At 36.8% G+C, this 15069-nt stretch overlaps 1 protein-coding gene across 7 annotated transcripts in view; it reads left to right on the top strand.

Annotated features, from left to right (window-relative positions):
* Positions 1–15069, top strand: part of shank3a (SH3 and multiple ankyrin repeat domains 3a) — a 325227-nt gene that overhangs the window by 292543 nt on the left and 17615 nt on the right. For all 7 annotated transcript variants that reach the window (XR_016169917.1, XR_016169918.1, XM_089135496.1 and 4 more), the window contains 3 exons: positions 5232–5307; positions 11686–11768; positions 13961–14085. Coding sequence is in view for 5 of the 7 variants with exons in the window: in XM_089135496.1 (XP_088991622.1) it covers positions 5232–5307; positions 11686–11768; positions 13961–14085 (284 nt within the window). In the remaining 2 variants the exon portion in view is untranslated. The remainder of the gene's footprint in view (positions 1–5231; positions 5308–11685; positions 11769–13960; positions 14086–15069) is intronic.

Below are 15069 nucleotides of genomic sequence, written 5' to 3'. Positions count from 1 at the left end.
TTTGAGACTCTAAAGACGTTTGTATACCTTCACTCCACTGGTCAAGAGCCACTTTATGCTTCCAAAATAATTGATTTACCATTTAAATAATTGTCTGCTCACTGATTATTTCTCCCAAGAAAGCTTGATTCTCCTGTATGGATGTGTATAATTTTCTGTGGTGTACCTCATACAAGAGTGTTTTTAGGTTACTCTTAATTTTTCTTGTAGCCTTTTTATCTCACTTTGACTTCAGTGAGGCAGTGCTGGTGTATGTGTGTGTGGGATTGTGTTTATTTGGCCACTATATTGGAAAAAAATGGTCTAGTTGTTCGTTTAGCCATCTGGAATTGATGTGACTCAGCTGTGCTCCACAAACTTTGAATCTTATTTCCGGATCCTGCCTGTATTGGATATCACATGACGTGAATGACTGTATCAAGAACATACGCCATTCTCCAACAGATAATATATTGATTCATACACAGTTTAAGTTTATGTTTTTGACAGTATCTGTCATTTGACAGATGATTATTGCATATATAGCACTCAGATCTCTCTCTCTCTCTCTCTCTTTCCATCTCTCCCTCTCCCTCTTTCCTGTGAGAATGATAAATGATTGCATTATTCTGACTCTGGACACAGATGGCGAGGACCCTTGTAATCAACTGCATATACAAATGCACTCTCACACACATGCACGTCCATATGTTGATTTTATTTTAGCACAGACCTTGAATACAGAGTTGCATTATGGATAAATCAGATCAAAGGTTTTTTTTTTTTTTTTTTTGTGTGTATTTATCAAGTAACTTATTATCATCGGCCATTTTATGTATCTAGCACCGTCGGTCCTGGATTGCTGCTGTCCTTCAGAGATTAGCTCCAACTCTGATTTTAAAAAATCATTGCGTAGAAAAACATTGAAACAAGACATTGATTCGCTTGTTTAGGTGTGTTTGATTGTGGTTCACTAAACGCTGCAGGACAGCAACGTTGCCCATCACTGATATAGTTTCAGTTATACAAAAAAATGTTGTATAATTTCAATTTTATATTTATTGTTTATTTATGCTAATCTTTTTTTATTTCATTAAGTTATGTGTAATATATTATTTTTATATTATATATATATATATTTAATTTATACATATAATTTATTAATATAGTCATCTATAATGTATGTGATAAATATTCATAAATAAGTAGTTATTTCATTTGTTATAATTAAAATGATAATCATGAAACTTTAGAAGCTCTTAGATTAACCAGAACCACAGAGGTCAAATATTGTTTAAAAGCATTTGAAAATGTAACTGTTTTGTGACTCGGGACGTCATTCACTACCCTTCTTCTAATTCATTGTTTTAAAGTTAGACAGATTCAACCTTTTTTTAGTATTCCTCAATCAATTCATTATAAAAAAATATAAGAAGAAAAAAAATGTGGCAATGTCTGACACACAATGATGAAGTGACATTTCACTCATAGTTACTGCAGGCAGAAAACAAAAGAATAGGAAGTATCATCAGCAAAACTGATATAGAATATTATAGTTTTGAGAAAATGTTTGATGTTGCAAATATGAGATACTGAATGTACTAATAAGCTCTGATGAGGACAGTGATGATGATATAAAACATACTCAAACTAAACCCTTCCACGCTCTAAAAGGTAACAAAATATGCTTTTATTTTATTCTTACTTTAATATCGGGAGAGTTTTATTTTATCGCGACAGGCTGAGATCCATCCGTGTTAGAGGTCCGGGTCGCTAAAAACCTGCAATATGTAATAAAACATTCATGCATTTAAGGGTTAATATGTTTACATTTTCTGAAGAAAATGAGAGTGGTAACAATGCTGATGGTTTCTTGGGTGGTTTCGTAGTGGTCCAAGTCAAACGAGCCTATTCTCAAGTGATACAAACTGTGCAGCACATGCTAATGCTTTTGTTTGGTGTTCGAATTCCAATATGAATGAGTAATAGCGAAGCTTATATATATATATATATATATATATATATATATAACCCTCTTTCTCTCTCATTCTCTTGTGTGCTCTCTCCTGTGAATTTGATCTGTGTGTCCTTTCTTGCCTTCAAGTCATTAAAATGCTAATGCATGCTTTTACTTCTCAATTTTGTGGTGACAGAGTAGGACACAGAGTCAGTAGAAGTAAATCTTGCTTTTCCTTTCTCTCTCTCTTTCTCTGTTTTAATTTCTTTTTACTGTTGCTCTAATAATTTCTCTTGTAAGTGTAATCAGTTGTCAATATAATGTAGTTACTAATAACACTAGTGTAGTCTCAGTAAAGTGACATAAGCATAACAAGCAGATTTTTAGATTTAGTTATAGAATTATACAAAGGACTCAACACTGAATGAAGAACTGAACATTTTCTTTTTACCTAAATTGTATTTTGAGCTGTTGTATTTATGAATACAATTTTATTCATAAGTTACACTATTAGTCATATTTTTTCCTTTAGGTTTTTTTACTGTGTTATGTTAAAGACTTTTTTTTTCACTAATGTCATGATTTTCGTTTTCACGTGGGCAGTTAAATGTTATTCATCCGTCATTCCTTTTTTTCTGTTGGGAGAAAACAAAAAAAATTAGTTCCTGTATGTTTTCAAAGTACACTGAACTCAGTTTCAAAAGAAGAACATTTTATTTATCGTAATATGACTCCTTTAAACTCACTCATGTTGACACAGTCTGCAAGGCACATCGCAGACTGTCAAATGAAGAAGAATAGACATGTACAGAGGGAATACTACAGTGTGACACAGGAAGGAGTGGAGACAGGGGACAGAAGAAAAGACAGGAAATATGCATTAGTAATCAGACCAGGGCAAGTGGGTCACTGAGTTTATTAAAGGGATACTTCACCTCTGGGAAGATGAATGTGTATTTAATATTGGTCATTTATATAGTAGAAATGTGAAATTATTTTTGAAACTGAAGCATTCTAGACTGAGAAAAGGCAGAAAATGTATTTTTTACTCATGTGGCTGAAAGACAACAACTCCCAGAATGCACTTGCTTTTCTGCCCTTACAAGGCCACTCCCAACCAACACCCACCAGTTACAGGTGGCAGAATCCGAAAAATGGATACAACAAGGCTTGCTTTGATACATCGTTATTTGATAAATTTCCATCTAAATGGTGCTAAATTGCAAAATGACGATTTTTGTGTAATCAGAGGATTTTTTCCCTTATATCAGGGGGATATGAGGGGGGGGATTTGGTCATTTGGAAATATGGTAATTTGAAAATAGTCCTGGTTTTCTACTGATACAAAGCTTAATCAGTCCCTCCAGAAAAACGCGATTATGCGATCGCTGAATTCAATGCAAAATCAGCCAAAGTCCGCATATTTATGCGGGGCCGCATTTTTTCAAATACGCCGCACTTTCGCCGCATAAATTGCCGATTTCCGTGCAAAATATGCGGGGTTTGCATAATTTCATAATCCTCGCATTTTCGTTGCAAAAAAGTCACATGTATCTTAGCAGAAAGTTGAAAAATGTTGCGTTTGCTTTACACAAGAGCAGCCATTTCCCCCTGTTTCCATGGGAACGTTATGAAGTGACGCAATTACGCGACGCCAGACAGACTCACGGAGGCGATTGACATCTCACAAATCGAACTCATATAACTGTCTGTCACACGTTCTACCATCACATCGTTACTTAAAGTCCCCGTGAAATCAAAATTGAACCTATTTACTTTGTTAGCGCATATTACTAGTCTTGTGGTGAACAATTAATCCGTGCAAGTAAAAATATATTTAAAAAATGTTTTACCTTGGTAATCTTTAATCAAAATCTGAAAAGTTACTTCCGGTCTGGAACGGTTTCTTTTTCTGATGACGTAGGTTTCACAACTTGGGTGGGGAAACGCTTAACCACTCCCCTCAAACCGTTAGTTTGCTATGAGCGAGAGATGGAGAGGAGGAGCGCTAGAGTAAAACCCTGCCCTCTGTTCAATATTCCGTTTCACTTGGAAATACGTCACAGCACTGGAGAAAAATCGTTTGCAACTTCCGGTTCACGGGGACTTTAATAAACAACATAAGATAAAAAGAAGTAGCAACAAACAGAAATTACCTGCACACATGGGGTGTTCGAGGCGCACATATAACACTGCAAAGAGTTCAACAGGAGCGCGCAGCTCTTAAAGGGGCCACACCTTATTTACACTCTTACAGTCTGAAATAAAACAAGATGAGAAATTAAATATTCCCAGCGCTTTCTATGATGTAGTATGCTTTTTTATCAAAGGAAGTAATAAGAAATGACTCTTACATTAACAGGATGTTGGGGGAATCACTTTTTTTCTCTTTTTCATCAAACCGCAATTTTTGCAAGTTCCCTCAATTTTTGCAAATTCCTGCAATTTCATTGCATAAAATTGCATAAATATCCTGCATATTCCATCGCATTTTTAAAGAAAACGGGCCGCATAATCAATCAATTTTTGCCCACAACAATCACAAAAAAAAACTCTTTCTGGAAGGACTGAATACTAGTATGGTAAATGTTAAATATAAATCGCAAATTTTTTCACAAATTTTTGGAAATTACCACCACAAAATCAGTCAATTTGATCGCAAAAATCACAAAAAAAAATCGTGAAATCCTGGAGGGACTGCTTAATGCTAAATCCTGAAGTATCCCTTTAAGAAAGGAGAGAGAGAGAGAGGAAGACATTTTGAATTCAATAACAGAGAGCAAAGTTTAATTCAATAACCGCAGTAATAAAATTCATCTAGGAATAAAGTGCATGTTTGACTATCTGTTCTTGCCAGAAAATGTTTGTTAAATTCTCTGGGTGTGTTTGTGTGTGAATGTGAATACATGTAGGCTATATGTGTGTCAGCAGATTGGCCTTCTGTAGGGGAGCCGTGCATTGATTTCAAGCCTAAAGTCCAATCACATAAATCTAGTCTGGCTTGAGACACCATCCCTATTAGCCAGACCCTCTGACTGGATTAACGAGACCGCTCTCTCTCACACACACACACACACACACACACACACACACACATATAGTTGACCTTGCCTATGCATTTAATTAAACTTGTCTGCATTTTCTCACACAAACAAACACCCACATTTTCACACAAGGCTGATTAGAGCCAATTGGTCGGCTCTGAAATGCAATGCAAATATGATGAACGGAATTGAAAATGATAAATATGGTTGGTTACGATGATGCATGTTAATGTGTCATATTTGTCTTTCAGAGACGAGAGAGGATCGAACTAAGAGGCTGTTCAGACATTACACTGTGGGCTCCTATGACAACTTTACCTCATATAGGTAAAGTATACATATATGTGTGTGTATGCATGATTATTTAATATATGGGCTTTTGATGTTCAGTAGTTCCAGGCTAACCCGAGTCAGAACATCACCAGTTATCCTGGTCTCTACTGCCATCTAGAGGATAGAGGTTGTCAACACACTCCAGTGCTGCTCATTCATTACATCATGTTTTCGTTTTTCACCCCTCACATTTGCTTTTAATTTAAACAGTCACATTTGTTCCTCATTGCGTGTATCAAAGCAAAAGATAATTACTTAAGCACTTGATTCACGTGAGTACTATATACAATTTTACAGCTGAGTGTAATATTTCAAAAATATTAACAGCCAGCACATGCCATTAAATAGGAGCTCATGTTTTACACTTTGCTCAATATTACAGTCAGTGTAATTGAATATGTAAGTCTACTTAAATAATATATATATATATATATATATATATATATATATATATATATATATATATATATATATATAAATATTGTGTATAAAGGGGTTCACGCTAGATTTTAAGAATGCAAAGTCTGTCCAACCAACGGATATGAGCAACAAGATGTCGCATGCTCTAACAAATAGGTCACAGTTTAGATTAGGGTCCAATTCTCACTACTAACTATTAACTTCCCCTCAATAAACTGAATTACTGCTTATTAATAGTTAGTAAGGTAGCTGTTAAGTTTAGGTTTTGGTTACGATAAAGCGATGTAAATTATGATAATTTACAATTAGTCATTAATGATATGCTAATTAGTGTTACCAACAAATAATGATACATTTATACAACTTGACAATAAGGTTCCAGTAATTTAAGTTAATGCATTATCTAACAATGAGACATATACTTGTTACAGTATTTATTATATTTTATTAACATTAATTAATGCAAAATAAATTCATTGTTAGTTCATGTTTGCATTGGTCCATTAAATCATACAAATAACGACTTTTAGTTTTAATAATGTTTTAGTAAATGTTGTAATCAACATTAAGATTATTTATTATTATAGTATTATTATATTGTACATTATTATTATTCTATATCATGCTTAGCAGCAATTTATGCTTTTTGCTTGCATAGCCATTCTCCCTAGTTTTGTTTCTGCTATTTTAGTCTTCTGTAAATTACACTGTAATGAAATGTGTCTCTGAAGTTAAAGTCTGATTGACGTGGGAAGGAGGATGGGGGATAAGATGACTTGGAGAACAGAGTAAGAGAGTGAGTGAGCGAGAGAGGATTAATTACTGGAGTCTCTCTGTCAAACTGATACTTTTTACTCCATTCATCTTCTCTTGCCAAGCTGCTCAACAACAGCAAACGGGTCTAGAACAGCAGCTTAAAGAACTGCACCCAGTCAAATCAATGACCTGCTGTATCAGAGAAATAGACTCTAAACACACAAGGCAAACGAAGCAACTCCCAGACTCTTAAAATAATCGATTTTTAACAATTTGAGATATGAATGAAAGACCATCACCTTGCTGCAATTCTCTAAAAGGTCTCCCAACTCAAGGTGCATTTAGAAGTATGCTAATCAATCTAAACTGTAAATAATAGCAGGTGAGTGTGTCAAACTACATTCAGCTAATATTACAAGTCTCAATTTAAACTGTAAATATTAGCATGTGAGTGTGTCAAACTACATTCAGCTAGTATTACAAGTCTACTAATCAATTTAAACTGAAAATATTAACATGTGAGTGTGTCAAACTACATTCAGCTAATATTACAAGTCTGCTAATCAATTTGAACAATAATAAGTTATGTGCAATAATTTAAGACATTCCTCCTTATATAAAATGTTTTTGGCATAAAGGGTTCTTTAAAAATGAGTCAAGAACTATATGGAACCCCGTTAAACCTTTTTGCATGCATGTTTTGGGGTTTGACCTAGATTCAGCTACACTGTTAAGTGCACTACACTGAGTTAGCACACAGTGAGCTAGCTGTGAAGCTATATGTGAATATCAGTCAGAGGTTTAGCTTCATGACATGGACATTGCGGAGCTAACTCGCTCATGTGCATTCAGCATTCCCTTCGGGACAGGAGATCATTTTAGGGAGTTGTACACACTACATTGACAAGTCAGCGCTACAGGAAACCTTCTTCTTCCTGAGGTCTAATGGCCATTATATTCATTTTCACCCTTCATTATCTCATCAAATTATCATTAGGTGCTAGATTAGCTGAACTTGACTGTGAGGGTTTTGAAGAGTGAAGTGGATAACAAATATTTGAAATGTTTAAAGGGTTAGTTCACCCAAAAAGGAAAATTCTGTCAGTATTTACTCACCCTCATGTTGTTCCAAACCTCTATGTGTTTATTTGTTCTGCTAAACACAAAGGAAGATATTTGGAAGAATGTTTTAATCAAACAGATCTCATTCCCCATTGACTACCATATTATGCATTTTTCCTACTATGGTAGTCAATGAGGAATGAGATCTGTTAGATTAAAACATTCTTCCAAATGTCTTCCTTTGTGTATAGTAGAACAAATAAACACATAGAGGTTTGGAACAACATGAGGGTGAGTAAATACTAACAGAATTTTCATTTTTGGGTGAACTAACCCTTTAATGCCTTTATATGACTAAAAGTTTCCATGAGACAATCCAGACAATGTACATTAACTGTCATGCACTCTCACATAAGTACCTAAAGGTCCCCTGACATAGGGTTATTTTATTTTATTTTTTTAATTTATTTTATAATGTTTCTTGGGTTGCTCTTATCATGTTAATATGTTTTTTAGATCAAAAATAGTTATAATTTATAAATAAAAGGCATTTTTCCTAGCCTGATTTTAGCCTCTGATTTGAACACTGTTTGAAGGGGCGTGTCTGCTGTGGCATTTCAGTGTAACCGCCCACTGCTGTGATTGGCTGATATGCTTGCATATGAAATAGCTACATATTACATGTGAAACTCTTACATATGTGAATACTTTTACTACAGCTATTATACGTTTTTACTATTATAGCTATCGAAATTAACGAATCGTGAGAAGTTTTTAGATCTATTCCCATCACAAAAAAATGTTGAGCAGATGACAGTGAGTTGATCTCGAGAATGATTTCTTATCATTGCAACGCAGTTTCTGCACTTAAACATGGCACACTCTGCTTCTTTAACTCCTTACAATAAGCCAGGAGTTAAAGTCCTGGCTCTTTCAAGCTTTAATAATGGCAGTGAATGGTTGTTTCTTTTTTAAGTCTATAAAAGTGCATCCATCTATAATAAAAGTGCATGCTCGAAATGGTTAATTAAGGCCTTCTGAAGCAAAGCGATGCGTTTGTGAAAGTAAAATATCAATATTTAAAACTGCATTGACTAAAATTACCAGCTTCTGATAGGAAGCCTTACACATTGATTTAATACGCACAACGTATTGACGAACGCAGAAGCGCAGAGGATAGAGCAAAACAAAACCAGTCATGAATTAGAAGTCTAAAATGAGAATTTTTAAAGAGAAATGTTGGAGGAGCTCAAGTTTGATGCCCAGCCTTGTTTGTTTGAAGTGGCGTCAAAGCTTCATAGCGTCATAGCCAAGCTTCTCTATCCTATCCTGGTACTGTAACACGACCAGTCAGAATAAGCAACAGCTAATGAAAGTACACTCTAAAAAATGCCGGGTTGTTTTAACCCAATTTTGGGTAAAATATGGACAAACCCAGCCATTGGGTTACATTTTTAAATTATATTTTTAACCCAATTGGCTGGGTTCGTCCATATTTTACCCAAAATTGGGTTAAAACAACCCAGCATTTTTTAGAGTGTAGTGTGCAGAGCCTCTAAGATCACTGGCTGCAGTCTGCCTACCATAGCCTCACACTTACACTAGGTATTTGTTTGTGATGTATATGTGTGGCATGTATTATTGCCCAGCGTATTATTGTACCTTAAGTGGTACATGTGGGCATACCAAGACACATTACTGTATTGTTGAAATGGCTAAATAAATCTTTGACTTTGACTGGCTTACACTACTCCTACATCCTATGTCATACATTGTCAAGTGTGACTATTTTGGCGTTAGTCAATATGCGTAGACCATGGATGGATAATTTTCTTCAGAAGCGTATGGAGCACTTTTATCATGGATGGATGCACTTTTATGGACTTAAAACAGAAACTGTCCATTCACTGCCATTATACAGCTTGGAAGAGACAGGACATTTTTTTAATATAGACCATTTCACAAGATGGTACATCATAAACAACACTGGTCCAGAAGCACTTCCTGTTTACGTTTTTTTAACACTACATAAAAGCTGGGATAAAATACAACTAACAGAACATTTAAAACTGAATCAAAAAGTTAAACAAACATCTTTAAGATGTTTTCTTTACATGTGAAATAAAGAAAACAGTTACAAACTGAAACAGGAAGTGCTTCTGGACCAGTGTTGTTTACATCTTGTGAAATGGTCTATAACTGTATTCGTCTGAAAGAAAAAAGTCATATACACCTAGGATGACTTCATGGTGAGTAAGTAAATTAACCCTTTAATGTTAGATAATGCAGAGTGCAAATGCCTCTTCCAGAAGCCCGGCCCGACCATACACTGATCACAGGCGTGACTGCTGTTCTGTAGGACAGAGTATTTTGTTAACCCGAGGCGCTAACGACACGAATCATCTATAATTGATCTAATTGATTCTCCACTGCTTAATTAGATTCTTGTCACTCCTAATGCATCAGTGATGAAGACCCTCGGGTACGAGAGAGAGAGAGAGAGATGAGCTTTCTTCTAATAGTTGATGATACATACACCAGTTGTTGCTCTGGTCCCATGTGAACACATAGACAGCATTTTGTCGTTTTGTGGTAATTATTCTACAAGCAGCTGTTCACAAGGACTTTATTATGCTCTGTTTGTAAAACAGATTTCAAAATGGTATGGGAGTTGTTATAAATGAATTGCTTTGTTTAGAGAGATATATTTTGCTGTAATAAAATTAATATACAGTAGCTTGGCTGGTAGCAATGCCAAGGTCATGGATTTGATTTCCAGGGAACATAATCTGTCCAAAAAAAAGATCACTGTAAGATGTTTTCACGCTACACTTAACTTTGTATTCATGTCTTTTTAAACCCTCCATAATTCATAAATACCTCATTAAATATTCATGCACTTTGTACAGCTGTAGAAACATCCACATTTGTATCTATACAGTGGAAGTCAATAGTCTCCAATAAAAAAGTCTTGTAAAAGGTACTCCTGTGATCTTTTTATTTTTACAACTTAAAAAAAAAACTATAATTTACATAGGTTAAAGCTGCTGTACAACATAAGTTGTAGATCTTTTCTTCCATAATCTGACGTACATAAGAGTTGATATGTACAGATTATCACTTATAAGAAAGGGGCTGAATAAATGATTGTTCTTGATTAAATGGTTGTGCATACATCATATTTAGCCCAAAATAAAATCCAGTTACATTTTGAAGAAAAATTACGACCTCAAAACAAATTTTGAAAGTTAAACATATGCATAAGTTTCACAATAAGATCAGTAACATTAATTTAGGAAAAAAGATAGGGTTATATTTCATTTTGTGTCTACTTTAACCCAGAACAGTTTCAAGCAGGAAAAGCTGTTAAAAGCTAATCAAGCGTCCACCATATGTCACCATATGTAAAACAGCACAGTTAATCATAGCAGTGAAGTTAGTGATGTGATTGTGCACTGTTTGTATGTGTGTGTTGGCGGGGGTCTGTCTACAGGCGGGTAACTGTGGCTCACATGAGTAAGGAAGAACAGATTTGTCCCTGCTGTTAGCGCTGATGATAGCTATCTCCATGCATCCAGACAGATGGACTCGGGATGGCGATGGGGGGAAGAGACCACTATAGAGAAAGATCCTTTGTGTGCCTCTGACTCGCTTTCTCATTTGTGAATGCTCATCCTATCTTTTAATCACTGATGGGCTGCAGTGTAAGGCATGGATGCAGGATTAACATTGTCTTTTTTACTTTTCTGGCTTTTATAGGGTGTTTTTTGTGTGTGCGTATTTGCAGTTGGACAGTGAAAGAGTTGAAGGCCTTCACAATTCTATCCTTTCATTTAATAGCATAAGAGGCTGGATATTAGTATTTTGTCCAATCTCCTAATGCAGTTAAAGAGGCTGCACTGCAGTCCAACAGAAGGACAGAAGCTTCCACCTGAGATTTTTCACATTGTCCACACTCTCACATCAGCCACAGCTTTTAACCCGATTGGCTCATCACTGGAGTGGGACGGGGACCAGGGAGAGTAGCGTTGTGGGGGTATGTCCAGGTGGTAAACCCCACCGCCCCGGCTGTGGAGCTCATACAGGCATGGTGCTGGAATCTGACCTTACTGTCCTGCTCTCTCTTATGTCCAGTGATTACATTATCGAGGAGAAGAACGCTGTGCTCCAGAAGAAAGAGAATGAGGGATTCGGCTTTGTCTTGCGAGGAGCAAAAGGTAAGACCTGACATTGAGCTCATGACCTCAGTTTCCTATTACAGTCAAAGTTTCAGCTTCTTTCATGTTGCTGGGTTACACACTTAAAGTCTGCAACAAATGACATTTGCATCCCATTTTACTTTTATAATGTGATGTATTTCCAAGTGGAACACTTTTTGTTTGTAAATAATTTTATTTGAGAATTGGTTAGATTGTGAAAACTGGCCAATAATTGATGGAATGGAGCTAGATTTAATGCAATATTACTCCATCAATCTTTAGAAAGGTATTTGATTAAAGCTACACTATGTGACTTTTGAACCCTCTGGCGGTGTCTTGCAAAAGAACATGTGCAAATTTGTCCTGACCACTCTATACTAAAACATGGTTTGGACGAGGGATTTTTTTTATTCACTATCCCATTAATAACATTTTATTTTTTAATAAAAAGTCAAATAGTATGATTATATATATATATTGACTTACACTCAAGTTTCAAGTTTGGGGTCTGTAAGACATTTTGAAAAAGATGCATTAAATAGGTCAAAAACGACAGTAAAACTTTTATGATGTTACAAAAGGTATCTACTTCAAATAATGCTTTTTTTGTTTCTATTCATCAACAAAAAAAAAAAATCTGAAAATATTGCATCACAGTTTCCACAAAAATATTAAGCAGCACAACTGTTTTTTGCCTAAGTCAGGCATAATATGTAAACCCTTAAATTAGACTTATCATAGTCAATCAGGGTAAGATAAAAACATGTTTTCAAAGAAAAATTGATAATGCATTGACTTATTATTTACATTTTGGTCATTTTGAAAAAAGTTATAGTGTACAGTACCTTTAAAGTTAATATTAAAAACATAAAAACATCCATTTATTTCAGTACATTTTGTCTACTTGGTATATGAAAGTTTAAACTCAATGCAAATGAGTGCAAAGGTGTATGTGTCTTGCAGATGCAGTTCTGGTGACAGCATAATAGAGTTAAGTGAATGTTGACTACATTACTTATAGAGATGACACAATGTGAACCAGTGACCCTGATATGATTATGTAGCATACTTAACAGCATTATTAGACAGTTGTGTTTGACAACTTATACAGTTCAGCAGGGTTTGTGTGAGAGTTTGTGAGCAAATGAGGAGTGTGTGTGTGTGTGTGTGTGTGTGTGTGTGTGTGTGTGTGTGTGCGTGTGCGTGTGCCCAGACTCTGGTGTGGCACCATCCTGGGTAGGAGTTATGAGTTCCTAATGCCATCTGTTACCCACATGGTGCATTAATATTTCTTACGACTATGGGTTTCAGCTGGTTTCTTTATTAATTTCTTAGCTCCTATACTATGATTGATCTCAAAGATGAAGAGCAAAGCACTAACAGCTTTATTTAGACATATGTTTATGTTTACAGAAAGGCGAAGTATGCCCTTTTTGACCATTTTTAAATGCTTAAACTTATCCCAGAAGAGATATCTATTCTTAAGCCATTAGCTATTTTTCCATTCAGAGTTACGATATTAACTTGTGCGCAAAATTGGAATATCACATAACACAATTTGTGAATAAAGCACCATTTCTGTCCCATGTGTTCGAAAGAACAAAATCATCACTTCCTGGAAAACTGCCCATTTTTGGCAGTGAAAATTGAAGTTGCTGCAATCAGGGACACCATTTCACCTTTTTTCGCACATTATAAATTCTTGCACCTCAGAGCACACAGACGAAACCCTGCTATGTTATCTTGCATTTGGAGATAGAATCCTGGTGTTTGGGAATGCAATCATGTGACAGTTCTGGGAGGTAATTATACACACAACCATTTTGATGAGAGACTTTGGCTCAGGTATTTCATAATGACCAAACCAACATTTGAGATGCCGTGCATTGAAATTAATTGGCTGGTTGGTCCAGTAATCCAATCACATTCACTGTTGAGGCAAAGTCATGGAAGTTGTGCATTAAGGGATTTATACGGTAACTGTTTCCATCAAAGCTTATGCACGTCTTATCTGATAAAAAAAATATCCGCCTCTGTTAAAGTTTTTTGAATGCACATTTTTGGTAATTTAAGCTCAAATTGGTGTTTCCATCCAGCATTTTTATACAATATGCAGAAAAATAGGTGGATGGAAGCATTGCTATTAGCTTCGCAAAGAGTCTAAGAACCAGTATGTGATATATTGCAAATGATTTTCTGTTTTTATGTAGCGGAGACACCCATTGAAGAGTTTACACCCACACCTGCCTTTCCTGCACTGCAGTACCTGGAGTCTGTTGATGTTGAGGGCGTGGCCTGGAGGGCGGGGCTAAGGACTGGTGACTTCCTCATTGAGGTATAGGATTGATTGGTCCAAATCCCCTTTCATCATGTTTTACATCTTCAGCATAAAAATGCAATTGTGTTGTGCTGAAGCTGTGTAATTGTCACGATTCCTGTCTTGTGTGTTCCTTGTCTTGTGTGGACTTTAGTTCTTTCCTGTTCTGTGCCATGTTTTGTAGTCCTTTGTATTTTTTCTTGTTGAGTCTCCTCAGGTGTTTCTAATTAGCCTCCACCCGCTTGTTATCTTATTTAGCTTGTTTGTCTGTGTATTTAAACCCCTGTGCTTTAGTTGTTGGTTGTCGGTCGTTGTTGCCTGTTACTGAGTTCTTTGTTCAGAGTTTCTTTGTTTGCCCTGGATTACATTTTTGAGATTGTTCGCGTCCCGTCTACCCATCCAGAGACTGTTCACGTCCGGTCTGCCCAGCCAGAGACTTTTTGCGTCCCATCTGCCCAGCCAGAGACTGTTCATGTCCCCTCTGTCCAGCCAGAGACTGTTCGCGTCCCGTCTGCCTGCCCAGAGACTGTTCGTGTCCCGTCTGCCCAGCTAGAGACTGTTCGCGTCCCGTCTGCCCAGCCAGAGTCTTTTCGCGTCCCGTCTGCCCAGCCAGAGACTGTTCACATCCCGTCTACCCAGCCAGAGTCTTTTCGCGTCCCGTCTGCCCAGCCAGAGACTGTTCACATCCGGTCTACCCAGCCAGACACTGCTCATGTCCCCTCTGCCCAGCCAGAGACTGTTCGCGTACCGTCTGCCCAGCCAGAGACTCTTCGTGTCCCGTCTGCCCAGCCCGAGACTGTTCACATCCCGTCTACCCAGCCAGACACTGTTCATGTCCCGTCTGCCCAGCCAGAGACTGTTCGCGTCCCGTTTGCCCAGCTAGAGACTGTTCGCGTCCCGTCTGCCCAGCCCGAGACTGTTCGCGTCCCGTCTACCCAGCCAGACACTGTTCATGTCCCGTCTGCCCAGCCCGAGACTGTTCGCGTCCCGTCTGCCCAGCCA

Source organism: Pimephales promelas, chromosome 10, assembly GCF_988280905.1.
Source record: "Pimephales promelas chromosome 10, fPimPro1.hap1.1, whole genome shotgun sequence".
Taxonomy (NCBI): domain Eukaryota; kingdom Metazoa; phylum Chordata; class Actinopteri; order Cypriniformes; family Leuciscidae; genus Pimephales; species Pimephales promelas.
Note: the sequence above shows the minus strand (reverse complement) of the source record. Positions and strands in the feature narration are given on the sequence as shown.